The sequence below is a fragment of the Salvelinus alpinus genome, chromosome 30, assembly GCF_045679555.1.
Source record: "Salvelinus alpinus chromosome 30, SLU_Salpinus.1, whole genome shotgun sequence".
Classification (NCBI taxonomy): domain Eukaryota; kingdom Metazoa; phylum Chordata; class Actinopteri; order Salmoniformes; family Salmonidae; genus Salvelinus; species Salvelinus alpinus.
In genome coordinates, this window is record NC_092115.1 from 10,759,445 (window position 1) to 10,777,965 (window position 18,521).

Below are 18,521 nucleotides of genomic sequence, written 5' to 3' on the forward strand. Positions count from 1 at the left end.
ATTAAATCCTAACCATTGGGTTGAATGTGCACATCCAACTCTCCTTCCATTGTCCTTGTAGGGTTCTCTGGTTGTAAAATGGGCACCTCCTACCCTGTTTTCTGCAAACAGATCCCTTCCCCTCTTCAGGCCGTTTGTACAGAGCTCCGCTATTGGCCAGGTAATCAAAGATCATTTTATTTATATTATTTTGTAATTTAAGTGACTAATAAATATCCAGCAAAAATCCCAGCGCAGTTCTCCTGCGAATGCAAGTCGACGTCAACAGTGGCATATGCTTGTGACAGACATTTTAAATGGGAGCCTATTCTATCGTTGCTATTGGTCTATTTTAGAGGAAGAGTTCATTCAATGAAATGGAGGGCAGGGTGTTTGTCTGCTGTTTTGACAATCACTCACCCATATTTGAGTGTGATCATGAACACCTAAAGTGCTTTCATATTTACCAAAAATCTTTCTACTTAAAAATGTGTAGTTTTGATTTTGTATGTGTTGAACATACAGTATGTGTCCTTGTTTCCAGTGTGGATCCAGAACAGAGGCTTTAAAACTCTAGGGAAACACAAGCGACTGCAGGCAGGCTTTGAGCGTCCCATGGAATCAGATGGCTTTACACCCTCCTTTATGAAGGTGAGACCCCCGGTTTGTCTGTACTCTGGTCATCCTCCGGAGAGAGTACCTGGGTCTTGTTCATTAGGCCACACCATAGAAAAATGTTAGAAAATGTTTTACAACGGAAAATGGAGTAGGACATTTTTATTTCTTATTTGACAAAGACGAATGTTATCTCCCAGATGTTTTCCTACTGAACATGCCCCTGGTTGCATTGTAAACATATCTGACTGTTTGTTGTCTCGTGCAGGGCCTCCTGACGCGTGATAAGGGGATGGAGGTGGAAACCTTGGACACGTTTATAAAGAACAAGAATATTCCCGATGGGCAGCAAGATTCTTTCAAGACCGGGTTTGCTGAGGGCTTCCTGAAATCCCAAGCTCTGACACAGCGCACACAAGGCAAGTGTACAACACTACACTACAAGACCAGGGTCATGCACAGTAAGACACATGGCTAAACGGTTTGAAACAGAAAACCAAAACGGGTGTTCTTAATGGAACAGTTCAGGTAGTACCTCCTTCGTTTCACAACATTGTCTCATGTTTCTACTGCTTACTAAACATTACCTAGGTGTACGTTATCTTCCAGAAAAATGAAAGTCACCAGCTCTACTCTTTTTGCAGTGAGCATTTAAATGACCACGGTTTCAGCGTGTAGGCCCTGAAGGCTCACTGTAACAAGAGATGCATGCCCGCCTTTCATTTTTTTTATTTTTCGTATTGAATGAAGGTGGATTGAAACTCCCATCTTCTCTGCAGACTCTCTGAGGAGGACGAGGCTGGTCCTGCTGGTCCTGCTGCTCCTGGGACTCTACGGCCTCTCCAAGACCCCCTTCCTATCGGGTAAAGGCTCCTTTTCATTTTGTCCATCTCTCTAATCAAGCTTGAAGTCCATTGCTCTAGCATGCAGCTTGGTGTGTACTTTTTAAACCCACAATATGTAGCTTGCATTTTAGTCAAACTACACTCTTCGCTGCAGAGGGTCAGGCCAGGAGAAACGTAAACCAGTGTTCAATTCATACACAGTCCATGAGTGACAGTTTTTGAAACTGTATATTGTCTGGTTGTAGTAACATCCTTTAAATTAATGGGTAGCCTATGTAATTCATTCATTCAAATGACAGTTGAACAGCATCCCAGATTGAGCCTTTAGCGCTTTGCTGATGCGTTCAGAATTTACACACCAAAAAGCATGTTCACCAAGTTTGATGAGTAATCAAGATAACTTGATGATAATAATAATATTTTTTTGTTTTTGTTTACCGAATGCTTCTAAAAGACGGTGATTTGTTGCCAAACTAAAATATATCTAACCATAACTAAGAATGCTTTTTGCATCCGAGCAGTGTGATTTCGAACCTTAATCTAACCGTTCTGGACAGTACGATTCCGAACCACATCAGGCCTGGACTCAGCGGTGGACCCTGTCCACATGAAGAATGTGACGTTTGAGCACGTAAAAGGGGTGGAGGAGGCCAAGAATGAGTTGCAGGAGGTGGTGGAGTTCCTCCGGAGCCCAGAGAAGTTCACCGTCCTCGGAGGGAAACTGCCAAGAGGTGCAGTAGACCGGCGAGCTCTTTTATGGCCTTTAGTTGATCAGGGTTGTGTTCATTTAGGCACCGAATAGAACAAAAAAAACTGACTGGAACAAGAAGGACTACGTAGATTTGTCCAGTAAGAAACGCTCATTTTTGTTTTCTGTTGCAAAAATGTTAAAAAAGAAAATTAAACTGTTTTCGTGCCCTAATGAACACAACCCAGGTGTAGACTGACTGAACAATTCTGAATTAAAGAAGTTGTTTAGGCAGGAACACAATCTTCCCTTGATGGAAGATGAAAATGGTGCCATTAACTTTGTTGCCACTTTAATTGGCTATTTCTTACAGTTAGTTACATATCTTATTGTTTACTTCCACATTGGATTTCAATCTAATATTTTAGAGTCAATATTCATAAAAAACGGTCTACTTTGTTAGGTGAATATTGTATTACTGTATATTACCTATTACAGTTTTTCTTAGCTCTCTCTGTCTGTCTGTGTGCAGGGGTCTTGCTGGTTGGCCCTCCTGGTACTGGGAAGACTCTGTTGGCCAGAGCCGTGGCTGGAGAAGCCAACGTCCCATTTTATTATGCCTCTGGCTCTGAGTTTGATGAGATGTTTGTGGGGGTTGGAGCCAGTCGCATCAGGAACCTCTTCAGTGAGTCTCCTCTTCAAGTCTCTCCTTATTCCTCTTCTTCAAGTCTCCCCTTATTCCTGGCTTCCAACCCTGTACCTAATATTGTAATTTTCAGTCTTTAAAAAAAAAAAAAACCTGGTTGCAACGATGGTATTGTCATAATTTATCAACCGTATATCTGAGACCCCAGCCCTAGACTTCAACCCACCCTCTCTATACATTACATCTGCAGAGGAAGCCAAAGCAAATGCGCCGTGCGTGATCTTCATTGACGAGTTGGACAGCGTCGGCGGGAAGAGGATCGAGTCTCCCATGCACCCCTACTCCAGACAGACCATCAACCAGCTACTGGCTGAGATGGACGGGTATGTTTCCAACGGGTTCTTCTGGGTTGTGTTCAGTGAGGAGAAACATTTTATAAAACAAAGCCAAATCGAGGATCTACGCGAGATTGTCCAACAAGAACACAGTTTCTTTTTAGTTGCAAAATGTTTCCCGTACGAAACACGACCCTACTTTCTGTGTGGAGAAACGTGACATCCCACTGGGCACAGATGTCATTTCAACGTCTAGTTCAACAACAAATGTCAGTCATTGGATTTCGGTTAAATGTTGGGAGAAAAAAATCACAGAATTCCTGTTGACTTTATGCAAATCCAATCAGTTTTCCACATTGATTCAACTTCAACGCATATTAAAAAAATATATATATGATGTGGAAACAACATTGATCCAATCAGTTTTTTTACCCCAGTAGGATGGATACACCGACTTCCCTGAACGTGTCACAATTGTCGCCCGCAGGTTCAAACCAAACGAAGGGGTCATTATCATTGGAGCGACAAACTTCCCTGAGGCTTTGGATAAGTATGTTAAGCTTTATTCATCTCATAATGTTGCTCAATGAAATGTCTTTTTTTAAATATTTTTTATTTTTTTTCAGGGTTTCATTAGTTGACATGAGTACATATTGACTTGCCATGTTAAAACAAACCTAAAGTCAGTGAAGCTCTGTCGCTCCCTTCCCTCCCTAGTGCTCTGATTCGACCGGGACGTTTCGACATGCAGGTCACCGTCCCCAAGCCAGATGTGAAGGGGCGCACAGAGATCCTCAACTGGTACCTTAGGAAGATCAAAGTAGACCCTGGTACGTGAGCAACATACATGTGTGACCTATGTTGATCATAGCTTGAGTCTATTGCTGATGAGCAATAGCTTCACACAAGGGAATCAGCTGGGCTAAATGCTAATGGGTACTTGCAAATAAACTATGGCTATATGAGAATCTACAGTGGCAACATTCTAATGGTTGTATGCTAATAGACTATGGCTACTTGCTAATGGATACATGCTAATAGCTACATGCTAATGGCTGCATACTTGTAGACAATGGCTATATGAGAATCTGCAGTGGCAACATGCTAATCGCTGCATGCTAATAGTCTATGGTTAGATACTGAAAGAGAAGAACATGCTAGTAAGACACACCATAGTTGACCTAGCTTAGCTGTACCTATTCCTGCTAACGACCTGGCTTCCTCATGCAGATGTGGAGGCTGGGATCATCGCCAGGGGAACAGTGGGCTTCACCGGGGCCGACCTGGAGAACCTGGTCAACCAAGCGGCTCTGAAGGCGGCGGTGGATGGCAAAGACATGGTGACCCTCAAAGAGCTGGAGTTCGCCAAGGACAAGATCCTCATGGGTGAGCTCTGCTGTAGGAATGGGGACGAAATAGATATATACTCCTGTATCACAAATCATGCCCCAGCCCCAACCTCCTAGCCACCTGTATAGATCTGAGAGGATTAGATGGGTGTAAGCAATAGGGTGGTAGCCCATCTTGCTCTCTGATAGGCCAAGTGGAATTGCCACCATGTCGCTTATACCTGAGCCTCATATACCCAGACTTCTCACAGTAGTTCGAAAGCCTGGGTAAGTAACTCGGAAAGTACTATCGTGGAGTTCGGACTCCAGGTAGAAACTAGTGACGCCTTGCCACTATCAAACCGATCAAATATTTAATATGGGTGTAGTTCCAAAGAGACATTTCAACAACAAGAAATCTGACTTGCAACAAGCTAGCATGCATTAAGATACAGAACGAATGCTGCATAAACCGAGTCGCAAGGAAATGCCTCTCCTGAGGGGAAACATAATTTCTACTTATTGACAATCAAATGCCAGTGCTGAATGCCACAGGCTCTCTGACCGCTCTCATTCAAACAACAACAAAAATCCCTCCCAAGTTTTCTGAGCAAAAAAATGTATACATGTAAAAAACAATATGGTATTTTTTGGGGGGTGGGGGCATAAAAGACTAAAAACACCAGGAAATCATCTCCCAAGAATTCCCAAGCATTAGAGAGAGACACGTGATCGTATACAAATGTAAGCAAGGTTTGAAATGATTATGTTTTAGTCAAATATTATATCTGTTTGGGCTTCTTGCCGTCAATTTGCAGTTTTATTTTTAATTATGTTCCGGCCCACCGTCAATCCACTCGAGAAAAAAACCTGTCACGCTGCTGAATCTAGTTGATAATCCCTGACGTAAGGGTTAGGAGTTTATTTGTGATTCGGGGATCTTTGAGCAGGTTTTGGAAATCGACTCTTCTATCGGTCTCGCTTCCCTCCCACAGGCCCAGAGAGGAGGAGTGTGGAGATAGACAAAAAGAACAAGGAGATCACGGCGTACCACGAGTCTGGCCACGCTGTCGTGGCGTACTACACCAAGGATGCCATGCCCATCAACAAGGCCACCATCATGCCCAGAGGACCTACGCTGGGTCATGTAAGTAGGACTTGAAATTTTAAATCTGTATAAAACAAGATGGGTAGGGAGGGCTACAGACCAGTAGCACTTCTCTGTACCACTGTACTGTAAGCATTTCACTGTACTGTTTACACCGTGTCCTGTGCACTAAGGTTATTATAGACACACACTCACACATCTCCCATCCTCTCACCTCACCGTTTTCCCTCAATCCCAACAGGCTGTTGTGACTTGGATTTAAAAGGAATAGCACAGAGACTGGTGCAAAGAATATGGTTGAAGGAAACTCTCTCACCCATGTTTATACCAATCCAATGCTTTTTTACTTTAGTAGTACATACCTGTAAGAAGAATCAAGTTAGCTAGCTGATTTTTTGTTGTTAGGCCTAGCTTGTGTATCACTATCAGTAGCTATTTGAAACATTGCCATCTCTTGGCCGCATTTACCTGCCACAGTAGCTTGAAAATCAATGATGTGTAAAACCTTAGCATCAGCAATCTATCTATGTATTGGCCATTGAGAGGCTTTGAATACTTTCAGGATAAAAAAAGAAAATATTTATCATTAAAATTTGGTTTGTTTTTCTAACATAATATAATTTAAAAGTATACATTAAGGTGTAATAGAATAAATGTCAAAATGAATTTAGACATTAATAAATGAATTTCTTTAGCTTCCAAAAGCTTTTTTACAACCGAGGACCAAGATGTGTAGAAAGCCATCCAGGGTTTATATACATCATCGTTGAAAACGCCCCAAAAGCTTGAAAACCCAATTCCATTTTTGCCCTAAGTTCAGAAAAACTGAACATAATTCATGCTGTCCATGAATGGCTCAATGGCTTTTTATGTTATTTGAGATTCTTATACCCACATTGTATGTTACAGCCTAAATAAAAAAATGTATTAAATTTATATATTTTTTCTCAACCATCTGCACACAATACCCAATAATGACTAACTAAAAACATGTTTTTCGAAATTTTTGCAAATTTATTGCAAATTGTAATACAAAAATATCTCATTTACATAAGTATTCACACCACTGAGTCAATACTTTGTAGAAGCACCTTTGGTGAATACAGCTAAGTCATCTGGGATATGTCTGTATCAGCTTTGCACATCTGGATTTGGGGATTTTCTCTCATTCTTCCTTGTGGATTTTTCTCAAGCTCTGTTAAGTTAGATGGGGAGGGGTGGTGAAGAGCAATCTTCAAGTCTTTCCACAGAGTTTCAATGGGATTCAAGTCTGGGCTTTGGCTGGGTCACTCAAGGACTTTCACATTCTTGTTCTGAAGCCATTCCAGCATTGCTTCATTGCTTTGGCTGTATGTTTGGGGTCATTGTCCTGTTGAAATGTAAATCTTCACCCCAGTCTAAGGTCATTTGCACTCTGAAGCAGGTTCTCATCAATGATGACTCAATGATGAAGACAGCTTGCCTGTCGAAACGTTGGACATTACATTTTTGCATCTGAGCTCTTAGTGTGCGGCTCTTCTTTATTTTCAAGTTTTCTACTCCGCTAGCCAGCGCCTCGCCTAAATAGGTGTGCGTTTCTTTTTCCTCTAGATCTCATCAATGATTTACCTGTATTTGGCTTCATTCATTGTTCCCTCCATCCTTACCAGTCTCCCAGTCCCTGGTGCTGAAAAGCATCCCTGTAGCATGATGCTGCCACCACCATGCTTCACAGTAGGGATGGGGTTAGATGGGTGATGAGCTGCGCCTGGTTTTCTCCAGACATAGCACTTTACATTCAGGGCAAATACTTACATTTTTGTCTCATCAGACCACAATCTTTTGTCTTATGATCTGTCTTTCACGTGACTTTTTGCAAACTCCAGGTGTGCTGTCATGTGCCTTTTTCTCAGGAGTGACTTCTTATCTGGGCACTCTCCCATAAAGTCCAGATTGGTGTTGTAGAGACTGTTGTCCTTCTAGCTGGTTCTCCCATCTCAGGCAAGGAACTCTGTAGTTCTGTCAGTGGTCATTGGGTTCTTGGTCACCTCCCTGACCGAGGTCCTTCTTGCCCGGCTGCTCAGTTTGGTCGGACAGACAGCTCTAGGCGGAGTCTGGCTAGTTCCATATTTTTTTCTCAATTTCCCAATGATGGAGACCACTGTGCTCTTGGAAACTTTCAACACTCAAGAAATTGTTTTATACCCTTCCCTCATCACAATTATATTTCGGTGATCTACGGACAGTTCCTTGGACTTCATGGTATAGCTTCTGCTCTGACATGCACTGTCAACTGTGGGACCTTACACTGAGTGTACAAAACATTAGTAACACCTGCTCTTTCCATGACATAGTCTGACCAGGTGAATCCAGGTGAAAGCTATGATCCCTTATTGATGTCACTTGTTAAGTCCACTTCAGTGTAGATAAAGGGGAGGAGACAAATTATTATTTAACCTTTAAGCCTTGACATGGATTGTGTATGTGTGCCATGCAGAGGGTGATTGGGGAAGACAATATTTAAGTGGCGTTGAACGAGGTATGGTAGTAGATGCCAGGCGCACCGGTTCGAGTGTGTCATGAACTGCAACGCTGCTGGGTTTTTCAAGCTCAACAGTTTCCAGTGTGTATCAAGAATGGTCCACCACCCAAAGGACATCCAGGCAACTTGACACAACTGTGGGAAGTATTGGAGTCAACATGGGCCAGCATCCCTGTGGAATGCTTTCGACACCTTGTGGAGTCCATGCCCCGTTCGAATTGAGGCTGTTCTGAGGGCAAAATGGGGTGCAACTCAATATTAGGAAGGTGTTATTTTATGTTTTGTACACTCAGTGTGTGTATATAGACAGGTGTTTTTCTTTCACAGGTGGAATCCAATCAAGTTGTAGTGTCATCGGAAGGACGATCAAAGGAAATTGGATGCACACTAGGCTGAATTTGGAGTGTCATGGCAAAGGGGTGTAAATACTTATGTAGATATTTATTTAATTTGCAATAAATTTGCCAAGATTTGTAAAAACATGTTTTCAATTTGTCATTTTGGGGTATTGTGTGAGGGGGGGGGGTCTATTTAATCAAGTTTGAATTCAGGCTGCCTGTAACGCAACAAAATCTGGAATAAGTCGAGGGGTATGAATACTTTCTGAAGGAGCTGTAGGTTATCTGTACCTCCGTGTTTTTTAGGAATCCATTCCACTGAGCATGCCAGTACCATAAGGCCTCATTTTGATATAATGAAAAGTGCCTCCTGGGGTTTTGTCTGGCAAATTTTAAATAGTTGTTTTTGATGTTTTTCCAAAAACCATCAAGTGTGAAATGGTTGGTTCCATTTTCTGCCAGGCCTCACTCCTCCCCCCCCCCCCCCCCCCACTGTCTTCCAGGTGTCCATGCTCCCAGATGATGACCGCTGGAGCGAGACGCGAGCTCAGCTGCTGGCCCAGATGGACGTCAGCATGGGAGGCCGTGTGGCAGAGGAGATCATATTTGGCGATGAGTTCATCACCACTGGTATGCAGGGGGATGTAGGGTGTAGGAGGGTAATTTGACTACAGAATTACAGTATACACCTTGTGCAGTAGTGTAATAAGAATATTCCTCAAACAGAATGGTGCTTCTCAAGGGGTGTAATCCTGTCATTCAAATTTATAATATTCAATATAAATGTTGGATTTATTTTTTTGAGGGTATGATATGATAATTTATCTGTTATTCAAACTGACTTACAGAATTGCGGAGAATTACAATGACCCATATTTTCAGTATTATGTGGCCCATGCAGGAATCGAACGCACATCATTAGTGTTGCCGGCACCGTGCTGATGACTAACCCACGTCATTAGTGTTCCCGGCACCGTGCTGATGACTAACCCACGTCATTAGTGTTGCCGGCACCATGCTGATGACTAACCCACGTCATTAGTGTTGCCGGCACCGTGCTGATGACTAACCCACGTCATTAGTGTTGCCAGTACCGTGCTGATGACTAACCCACGTCATTAGTGTTGCCAGTACCATGCTGATGACTAACCCACGTCATTAGTGTTGCCGGCACCGTGCTGATGACTAACCCACGTCATTAGTGTTCCCGGCACCGTGCTGATGACTAACCCACGTCATTAGTGTTGCCGGCACCATGCTGATGACTAACCCACGTCATTAGTGTTGCCGGCACCGTGCTGATGACACGTCATTAGTGTTGCCGGCACCGTGCTGATGACTAACCCACGTCATTAGTGTTGCCAGTACCGTGCTGATGACTAACCCACGTCATTAGTGTTGCCGGCACCGTGCTGATGACTAACCCACATCATTAGTGTTGCCGGCACCGTGCTGATGACTAACCCACGTCATTAGTGTTGCCGGTACCGTGCTGATGACTAACCCACGTCATTAGTGTTCCCGGCACCGTGCTGATGACTAACCCACGTCATTAGTGTTGCCGGCACCGTGCTGATGACTAACCCACGTCATTAGTGTTGCCGGCACCGTGCTGATGACACGTCATTAGTGTTGCCGGCACCGTGCTGATGACTAACCCACGTCATTAGTGTTGCCGGCACCGTGCTGATGACTAACCCACATCATTAGTGTTGCCAGTACCGTGCTGATGACTAACCCACGTCATTAGTGTTGCCGGCACCGTGCTGATGACTAACCCACATCATTAGTGTTGCCGGTACCGTGCTGATGACTAACCCACGTCATTAGTGTTGCCAGTACCGTGCTGATGACTAACCCACGTCATTAGTGTTGCCGGCACCGTGCAGATGACTAACCCACGTCATTAGTGTTGCCGGCACCGTGCTGATGACTAACCCACGTCATTAGTGTTGCCAGTACCGTGCTGTTGACTAACCCACGTCATTAGTGTTGCCGGCACCATGCTGATGACTAACCCACGTCATTTGTGTTGCCAGTACCGTGCTGTATCTCACTGAGACATTGATATCTTTTAGCCCATTAATAATCATCTTCCATAAGTGCTTCATTTTTTAAAAAGACGAAATAAATTCTATATAAACCACATGTTCAACTTGTTTGTTTTTTTCAGGTGCATCAAGTGACTTTGATGCTGCCACCAGAATTGCAAAAATGATGGTGACCAGATTTGGTATGTGTGAGAGGGTAAGTTATGGATGCTGGACGTTTGGTCGGGAGAGACAAAATGAAGTCATGTCTAATAAAGTGTCAAAGTCCTGCTGTTTTTACTGTATACCTTTCAGGACATGTGTTGGCCTTTGAACCCTGATTCTCAATTCAATTAGCTTTACTGGCATGAATGGGAACCACCCAATTTTGTAGCACTACATCTATATTATATTCTCTCACACACTCACTCACACACACACACACACACACACACACACACACACACACACACACACACACCTACCTGTGTTGTAGCTGGGTGTCATGACCTACACTGACCAAACCAAGCAGAGCCCAGAGACACAGGCTGCCATCGAACACGAAGTCAGGAAACTTTTAAAGGTACGTTTCCACCTCCATCATCCTTCCAAGCCCCTGACCCAGTGCTCTTTGGCTTGTGTGTTTGTTTTTTATCTTCCCCATTTCTCAAACCAAGCTTATTCAGAGTATCACAGTTTAGGGAAATAACATGCACAATTTACAGGTGTGTGTGTGTGTAAGCCCTAATTGCATTGTAATATATACAAGCCCTTTTCAGAAATTCAACCCCTATATGTGTTAACTCCTCTGGTTTGTGTGGTCCCCAGGATTCGTACGAGCGGGCCAGGGCTCTCCTCAAGTCTCATGCCAAAGAACACCAGAACCTAGCCAACGCCCTGTTGCAATACGAGACGCTGGATGCCAGAGAGATCAAGATGGTCCTGGAGGGCAAGGGCCTGGAGACAAGATGAGACTTCCAAGGGTGGAGCTGTCACTCTGTTTAATTTGGGAGATCGGGTGAGGGGTGGGAAGACAATAAATCGCTGTCCACAGTGATTTCAGTCTACGCAAACAGAGCTGTACGTGTGTATGTACAGTGCCTTCAGGAAGTATTCACAGCCTGAATTTAAAACAAATTAAATTAAGTTTTTGTGTCACTGGCCTACACACAATACCCCATAATATATAAAAGTGGAATTAGGTTTTTAGAAATGTTTAGAAATGTTATAATAAAAAAAATGAAAAGCTGAAATGTCTTGACTCAATAAGTAATCATTCCAAAATATTCCAAAACATGCATCCTTTTTGCAAACAAAGCACTCAAGTAATACTGCAAAAAATGTGGCCAAGAAATTCACTTTATTTCCTGAATACAAAGCATCATGTTTGTGGCAAATCCAACACAGCACATCACAGAGTACCACTCTTCACATTTTCAAGCATGGTGGTGGCTATATCATGTTATGGGTATGCTTGTCATCGGCAAGGACTAGAGTTTTTTTTTTTTTTTTTAGGATAAAAAGTAACTGAAGTGAGCTAAGCACAGGCAAAATCTTAGAGGAAAACCCGGTTCAGTCTGCTTTCCAACAGATACTGGAGACAAATTCACATTTCAGCAGGACAATAACCTCAAACACAAGGCCAAATATTCGCTGGAGTTGCTTACCAAGACGACATTGAGTGGCCTAGTTACAGTTTTAGTTTAAATCTGCTTGAAAAGCTATGGCAAGAAAATGGCTGTCTAGCAATGATCAACAACCAACTTGAAAGAACTTTAATAATTGAAAAAAGATGAATGTGCAAATATTGTACAATCCAGGTGTGCAAAGCTGTTCGAGATTTACCCAGAAAGACTCGGCTGTAATCGCTGCCAAAGGTGATTCTAACATGTATTGATGTGAATACTTATACAAATTAGAATTTTTTTTTTTTTTACATGTTTTAACTTTGTCATTATGGGGCTATTGTTTTGAAGATGGGTGAGGAAAAAATTATATTTAATCCATTTTGAATTCAGACTGTAACACAACAAAATGTGGAATAAGTCAAAGGGTGTGATGAATACTTCCTGAAGGCACTGTGTATATGTAAATATGTGTTAAATGTTTTATGCTCAGTAAAAGTCCACGTCTATTGATTCAATGTCTTGCTCTAGACCTCCAGAATCACAATGAAACCATCTATCCTCCATAAAAATACATTTGTTTCTACCTGAGACTTAAGTCTCTACCTAAGTCATATGGAATCGAATTCTCCCTAAGTAGTCTACCAATATTCCCAGGTTTGTCTGAGCCGTGTGTGTAACAGTTGCTGTTTCAAAGGTGGCCTTTTGGGAATGTACATGGATTAGGGACTGTTTTGGACTTAATCCTAAATTCTAATGTCTCTTAGTCTGAAAATGTACTTGATGTATTTATGTGATAAAATGTGTAAATGCTGTGTGTGTATATAGATGGAAGGGATTGCTGCTGTTCTTTGAAAAAATGCTTTGTTACTTCAAACCCAACTTTGGTGTATTAAGCAGTGACGGGGCCATTAAATCCTCGTCGTTTTTGGTTTCAATTCAGCCAACATTCGTTCATCCATTTAATTACGAAATAGCTCAATAGCTCAAGTTATCTGGTTTTTAGGTCTAAACAATTGTTAAAGTAACATTGAAACCTAGAAGACCCTACAACCCCTCATCCCGAATACCCCTCACCCCACTTCTGCGGTGTATTCACATCTGAACACCAGCTGTCTCTACCGTTACCTCCGTAGATCTGTGAATCTCTTTACATGTCCTCACGTTGTATGTTTTTAAACACAGAAGCACAGAACCTTGTGGTGTAAGCAAGGACCGTCATAGTAATTTGCTGGTTTGTAAGCCTTTAAGGGAAACGGTCAAATGCATTTGTGGACAATACTCAATAACTTCAACAATCTAGTAACCCCCGTCTTTGGTTAGCATGAACGCTTTAGCCAAGAACGTTGAAATCTTTTGAAACCTCTTCTAATGTCGAGTTGGAAATGTTAAGATTGCGATATAATGGAGGTTTAAAGACCATACCTTTTTAGCATTTAAGAATAAACTTTTCTTTAGAGGAAAATATTATTATGATGATACACTGTGCAATTGGGTATATAACCAGCGTAACTTATTGGTATGCTTTGTACATTTTAGTGTTTTACTTCCCTAAGTGACATATTTTGAGCTCCTGTTTTTGCCACTTTTACTCACCTTTTAGTTGTGTGTATATATATATATATGAATGGGGTTTAACGGAAACACTGTATTTAGAAGGCTTTTGGGCTGCGTATGTATTGACTGGCTTTACAATTGGCTGACACGCGTTTTATTCTCTCAATGATATGACGACAGACGTTGGGAGGAATTTTATGTGCAGCTGAAGTAAATAAATGAAACCCTATTATTATAATCTTAACCCCTGTGGCTGTCTTCAGTGTTATTTATGTTGTTGATGGTCAGTTTGATATGCACACCTTTCTTGAACATCAGAATGTATGCATTTTGAACTACAGTGTAGTCGATATATATTCACAAATGCTTGCCAGGAGATTCTAGACGTTGATCAATAACATCAGCTAACGATTTGGGTTAAACGACAACACCGAAGGCAAGTCGAAAATGAACTAAACTTGATAAAGAAATTATCTATATACATGTGTGTATATATATTTTTTTTTAAAGAAGAAAATGATCTTAACTTTAACCAGATGTTAAAATATACTAACCATAGTGTAACAGTACAGCTTCCGTCCCTCTCCTCGCCCCTACCTGGGCTCGAACCAGGGACCCTCTGCACACATCGACAACAGCCACCCTCGAAGCATCGTTACCCATCGCGCCACAACACCCGCGGAGAACAACTACTCCAAGGTCTCAGAGCAAGTGACGTCACCGATTGAAACGCTGTTAGCGCGCACCACAGCTAACTAGCAAGCCATTTAACATCGGTTACAATTGCAAACATTTGCACCTGTGTAAATACACTGACAGAATCAAATGTGTAAAATAACTTTTTTTTTAAATGTATTTACAATACAGTATGCAACTTTTATAGAACACAAGTTTTGCCAAATGCAGCTTAAAGTCTACAGTTTAAGTACATACAATGTCAAATTACAGCAAAGAGAGAAACATAGATACATAAGAAAATCAGACCAATCAATCGCAGATGAAGGGAAACCATACTGGGTAATAACCAAAAAGGTTGACGCTGTAATGTTAACAGGTGTGGTGACACGTCAATATCCAATGACTGTCCGAAGATGAATAGCTAGTGGCTTGAGTTGGTTTTAACCTATTTTACGTTCCTTAATTCATTCACACTAACATCTAAAAAAAATTTTTTTAAATATTGTATGTTTTATTTACATGATGTATTTAGTGTTGCATATCTACATCATCCATTTCTGCACATCCCAACGAATGTCAAAAACACAGGAAGGAAAGCAACACCGTGAACCAGCCCGAACGTAATAACCAAAAACATGAGTTTGAAAAAAGTCCTGAAGATGTAGCTTTCTGAGAAAGAGAGTGCCACCACCCCTAAAAGGGTGGAGACAGCTCCTTGCACTATGGGAAACCCCAGGTGGGCCAGTGCATCCACAGCCTTTTCGTTCGAGTCGGCCTTGGTGCTCGAAACAAAGGCGTACGAGACATGGGCGGAAAAGTTAACGGAGAAACCGATACAGATGATCAGATTTATCATGGAGATTGAGTCCAGGGACACGTCCCATAGTGCCATGAATCCAGCTACACCCACAATTACCGACCCAATGGAGAACGCCACCCACAACGAACAGAGCGGGTTGGGTATCAGGAGTAAGGAGATCGCCAGCATCAACACTGTGGCAACCACGATAGTCTGGATGGTGTTATCCACAATAACAGTGTACTGGTCTAAGTAGATAAACGATGGATGATAAACCAGTAATTTGATGGGGCATTTTTCAGCAGTTTTTCTGAGGCTTATCAGCATGTCCTTCTGTTTCTTTGTCGTGTTGATGTTTAGCGTCTGAAGAAAGAAGCGAGATGAACGGATCTTGTTATCTGCATCGAAATGAATGTCCTGCCTGGTCATTGGACGTTTTTCCAAGAAGGGAAGGAGGTTTCTTTTGAAGGTATTTTCAGAGTTTATATCAAGATAATTTGCATTTGCATAGCTTTGGAAAGAATCTAGCCAGGAAAGAGAGAAGTTTTTGTCAACATAGTCCAACTTTTTAAAATCTGTAATGCAGGAGCTGAGATTTTTGAGCTGGTCTTCTTCCCAGTAGGCAAGTGACTTATTAACAGCCACCATAACGTTTGGACCATTGTGAGAGAAGTGCGCACTTATGTCGTTGTAATATTTGGAAATGTAGGAATCATCTGAAGCCAGGTTCCTTAGGTCAATACCCTCCTTCAGTTCAAGACATCCATAGACGCTGACAGCCAGATACGCGGCGTAGAGAAACACAATGGACGCTTTGGTCCATTTCTTGGTCAGAAATGGACCGTAATACTTCCCAAAGAAGCCGCTAATTGGTTGCTCCTCCTCTGTCCCGGTGTCATGATCATAGGCCCCACCAACGCAGCAGATTGCATACCTTCTCGACTTCCCAGGAGGACAATCCACTGGAATCTTCACGCAGGTGAACCAGTGCCGGTTGCTGGTTTCCCTCTGGCCATTCAGTGCTAAGAACGCACCAAGGAATATGATGTTGTAGAAGTAACAGAAAAGGATAGCTGTGCCGGCGTAAAGACAGAAGGTCTGAACAGAGCCAAAGGGTGAGCTGAAGCCCAGGTACAGCGCCAGGACATCCGTTATCGTGGTTATAGAGATGGAGATGGCGGCATCTTGGTAGGTGTCGGCCAGACGATCCACCACGCTATCATGGACGTTGGTCTTCTGCCAACAGGAAATCATGATGAACATGTCGTCAATTCCAATACCTTAAACACAAAGGGTTTGTCGTTGAGCGAGGAGGTAAACATGAGCATGACTTCCCACTGGGCACACACTGGTTGAATCAATGTTGCTTCCATGTCATTTCAATTAAATTATGTGTAAGCAATTTGGGAAAGATGTTGAATTGGCGTCTGTGCCCAGTGGGTTGAGACAAGAGAAAGGCATGAACATTCATGACATTTAAGTAATTCATGACATTCAAATGAAGAATTGGTGGTATGTTAGAAGAATCTGTTCCGTGAGACACTAGAAGATTAATTTGAAGGCCTTAACCAGTGGGCAAAACTGGTTACAATAACGTCATGGTCTGGTTGTATATTGGTTGTATAAGGAAGTTATTTGCCTTCTGGGTATGAAGCTCTTTTACCTTCAATAATTACCAGATGTGTTTGTCTTTGATGAGGTGTGGAGGAATGGAAAGCAAATACTAATGAAGGTTTGGAGAGAAAGGAGGCGGAGCTTTCCCCTTACCCAGTATCAAGAATGGGCAGGTAGAAACAGTCATGACGAACGGCACACCCATTAACAACAGCATCCCGAAACTTGAAAGAACTGCTAGTCCTGTAGAAAAGACTCCAACGGTGGCCACCCACACCTTATTCCTCACGTTGTCCAACCTGAAGAAATTAAAACCATTTAAAGTGTCTTTCCATACATATTGTATGCACTGCATAAATGGAAATGACATTGACATTTTTTTAAAGGGTGTCCATGCGGCACATTGCTTCGATCCCGTCATTTTGTCATAGGCATGTGCTATGTAACTAACCCTAAATCCCCCCCCCCCCCCCCCCCCACCACCACCCCCTCACATGTACATCTACTTCATGTAACATAAAGGAGATAAATGCTTTACAAACCTTAAACATGAAACAATTGTAAAAGACATGGTAATAGTATATGTTATGGAAAAAAGAGGAACAATAGACTTTGGAACTTTCTCGAATTCCGACTGTCTTGACATGGATGTAGAATACGACACCTAGAAAAGAGACAAAAAATTAAATAAAAAGTGTTGAAAAATATATATATTTTTTTTAAATGTACAATTATAAAACACATTTTACAAAATACTTTGCAGGTCCCAGGCATAATTTTTTATTTTTAAATAAAACATTGATATATATAGATCGGGATGTATGGTATCTCACCTCTGTGACATTTGTTGAGTCTTCTGTGAGCAACTTAATAAACTCAGTCAGCCAAATGTCGCTTCTTGCTTTGTTGGATTCTCGTAAATAGTAAAAAAGTTGTATTGCCTTGGCACTTTGAACAATTGAGTTGTTTCTTTTCACACTACCAAGTGTTGACCTCAAGGAAACCCTGCCAAATGTAGAAATATGTGTTGGAAACGTCAAATTAATAAGATCAACTTTGCTGGCATTGTAGCCTATAATGTCCAATATGGCATTGGAGGAACAACTTCCATTCACTGTTGCGCAAATATCCACATATTGCCACAGTTCATCCTCAAACTCCACAGTCATGTTCCGAACTTTGCTGTCCAAGACTAATATGTCCTCAAGTAGTGGCACTGTCAAAATGTTTGTCTTGGATGTGGCTATGAAACATGCATATGTTCCATCTGTGTTCAACCTCAAGCTGGAAAACATGGATTCATTTTGTGGGAAATATTCTTGAATAAAAATTCTCTCCATCTTGGCTGGTCCCTCTCGAGGTGTAAACTCCTTTTCAATATCATTAGATGTTCTCTTTTCCAAAAAGTAAAATCCTGTTCCTAATGCTGTTGAGATAATGACAGGGATGATGAAGAACCACCACGGATGTGTTCCTATGAAGTGGCCGATTATTCTAAAACACATGCGGATCGGTTTTTCTATGCAGTCTGTGCGGTATTTCGCCATAGCTAATGTTGGTCTCTTTATAAATTCAGATGCACTAAAGCAGTCCACAGAGCAGCAGTGTTCACCTCTCTGTGTGCCTCAGTCCTCAGCATGGATAACCACAGCTTTTATTACCCCTTCATCAAGGGGGATATTTACATATATGGAGCCTGACTATCAGGTAGCAAAGAAAATTGGCCAATAACCATCTATCTCATCTTTGGATGGATAGCTAGGTTGTTATCAATGGCACCAGTGTTCCACTGTCTAAACTTTATTCCTCATGTAG

At 42.0% G+C, this 18,521-nt stretch overlaps 2 protein-coding genes across 7 annotated transcripts in view; one reads left to right on the plus strand and one right to left on the minus strand.

Moving 5' to 3' along the window:
- Positions 1-13,859, plus strand: part of LOC139559692 (ATP-dependent zinc metalloprotease YME1L1-like) — a 30,401-nt gene extending 16,542 nt beyond the window's left edge. For 2 of the 6 annotated variants that reach the window (XM_071375904.1, XM_071375907.1), the window contains exons 4-18: positions 62-160; positions 524-630; positions 863-1,013; positions 1,374-1,457; positions 1,997-2,170; positions 2,660-2,812; positions 3,024-3,156; positions 3,596-3,658; positions 3,826-3,938; positions 4,339-4,494; positions 5,432-5,583; positions 8,907-9,033; positions 10,577-10,650; positions 10,930-11,016; positions 11,262-13,859. In XM_071375904.1, the coding sequence (XP_071232005.1) occupies positions 62-160; positions 524-630; positions 863-1,013; positions 1,374-1,457; positions 1,997-2,170; positions 2,660-2,812; positions 3,024-3,156; positions 3,596-3,658; positions 3,826-3,938; positions 4,339-4,494; positions 5,432-5,583; positions 8,907-9,033; positions 10,577-10,650; positions 10,930-11,016; positions 11,262-11,405 (1,817 nt within the window). In that variant the 3' untranslated portion in view covers positions 11,406-13,859. Of the gene's footprint in view, positions 1-61; positions 161-523; positions 631-862; positions 1,014-1,373; positions 1,458-1,996; positions 2,171-2,659; positions 2,813-3,023; positions 3,157-3,595; positions 3,659-3,825; positions 3,939-4,338; positions 4,495-5,431; positions 5,584-8,392; positions 8,550-8,906; positions 9,034-10,576; positions 10,651-10,929; positions 11,017-11,261 lie in introns of those variants that run through there. The other 4 variants (XM_071375905.1, XM_071375908.1, XM_071375906.1 and 1 more) reach the window with 4 other exon arrangements.
- A 635-nt stretch (positions 13,860-14,494) lies between these two features.
- On the minus strand, positions 14,495-18,300 carry LOC139559948 (patched domain-containing protein 3-like). The gene is made up of 4 exons (XM_071376427.1): positions 17,540-18,300; positions 17,249-17,370; positions 16,860-17,005; positions 14,495-16,372 (listed from the first exon to the last, which is right to left on the minus strand). Exons 1-4 carry the CDS (start codon positions 18,251-18,253, stop codon positions 14,841-14,843), a joined length of 2,514 nt encoding a protein of 837 aa, XP_071232528.1. The 5' UTR covers positions 18,254-18,300; the 3' UTR covers positions 14,495-14,840.
- Positions 18,301-18,521: the final 221 nt, after the last annotated feature.

Coding starts and splice junctions, on each gene's coding strand:
- LOC139559948 (XM_071376427.1), bottom strand. CDS start 18,253: ATGGCGAAATACCGCACAGACTGCATAGAAAAACCGATCCGCATGTGT. Junction 17,371..17,539: donor ACTCAACAAATGTCACAGAG/GTGAGATACCAT, acceptor TCTCTTTTCTAG/GTGTCGTATTCTACATCCAT. Junction 16,373..16,859: donor CTGCCCATTCTTGATACTGG/GTAAGGGGAAAG, acceptor TTTGTGTTTAAG/GTATTGGAATTGACGACATG.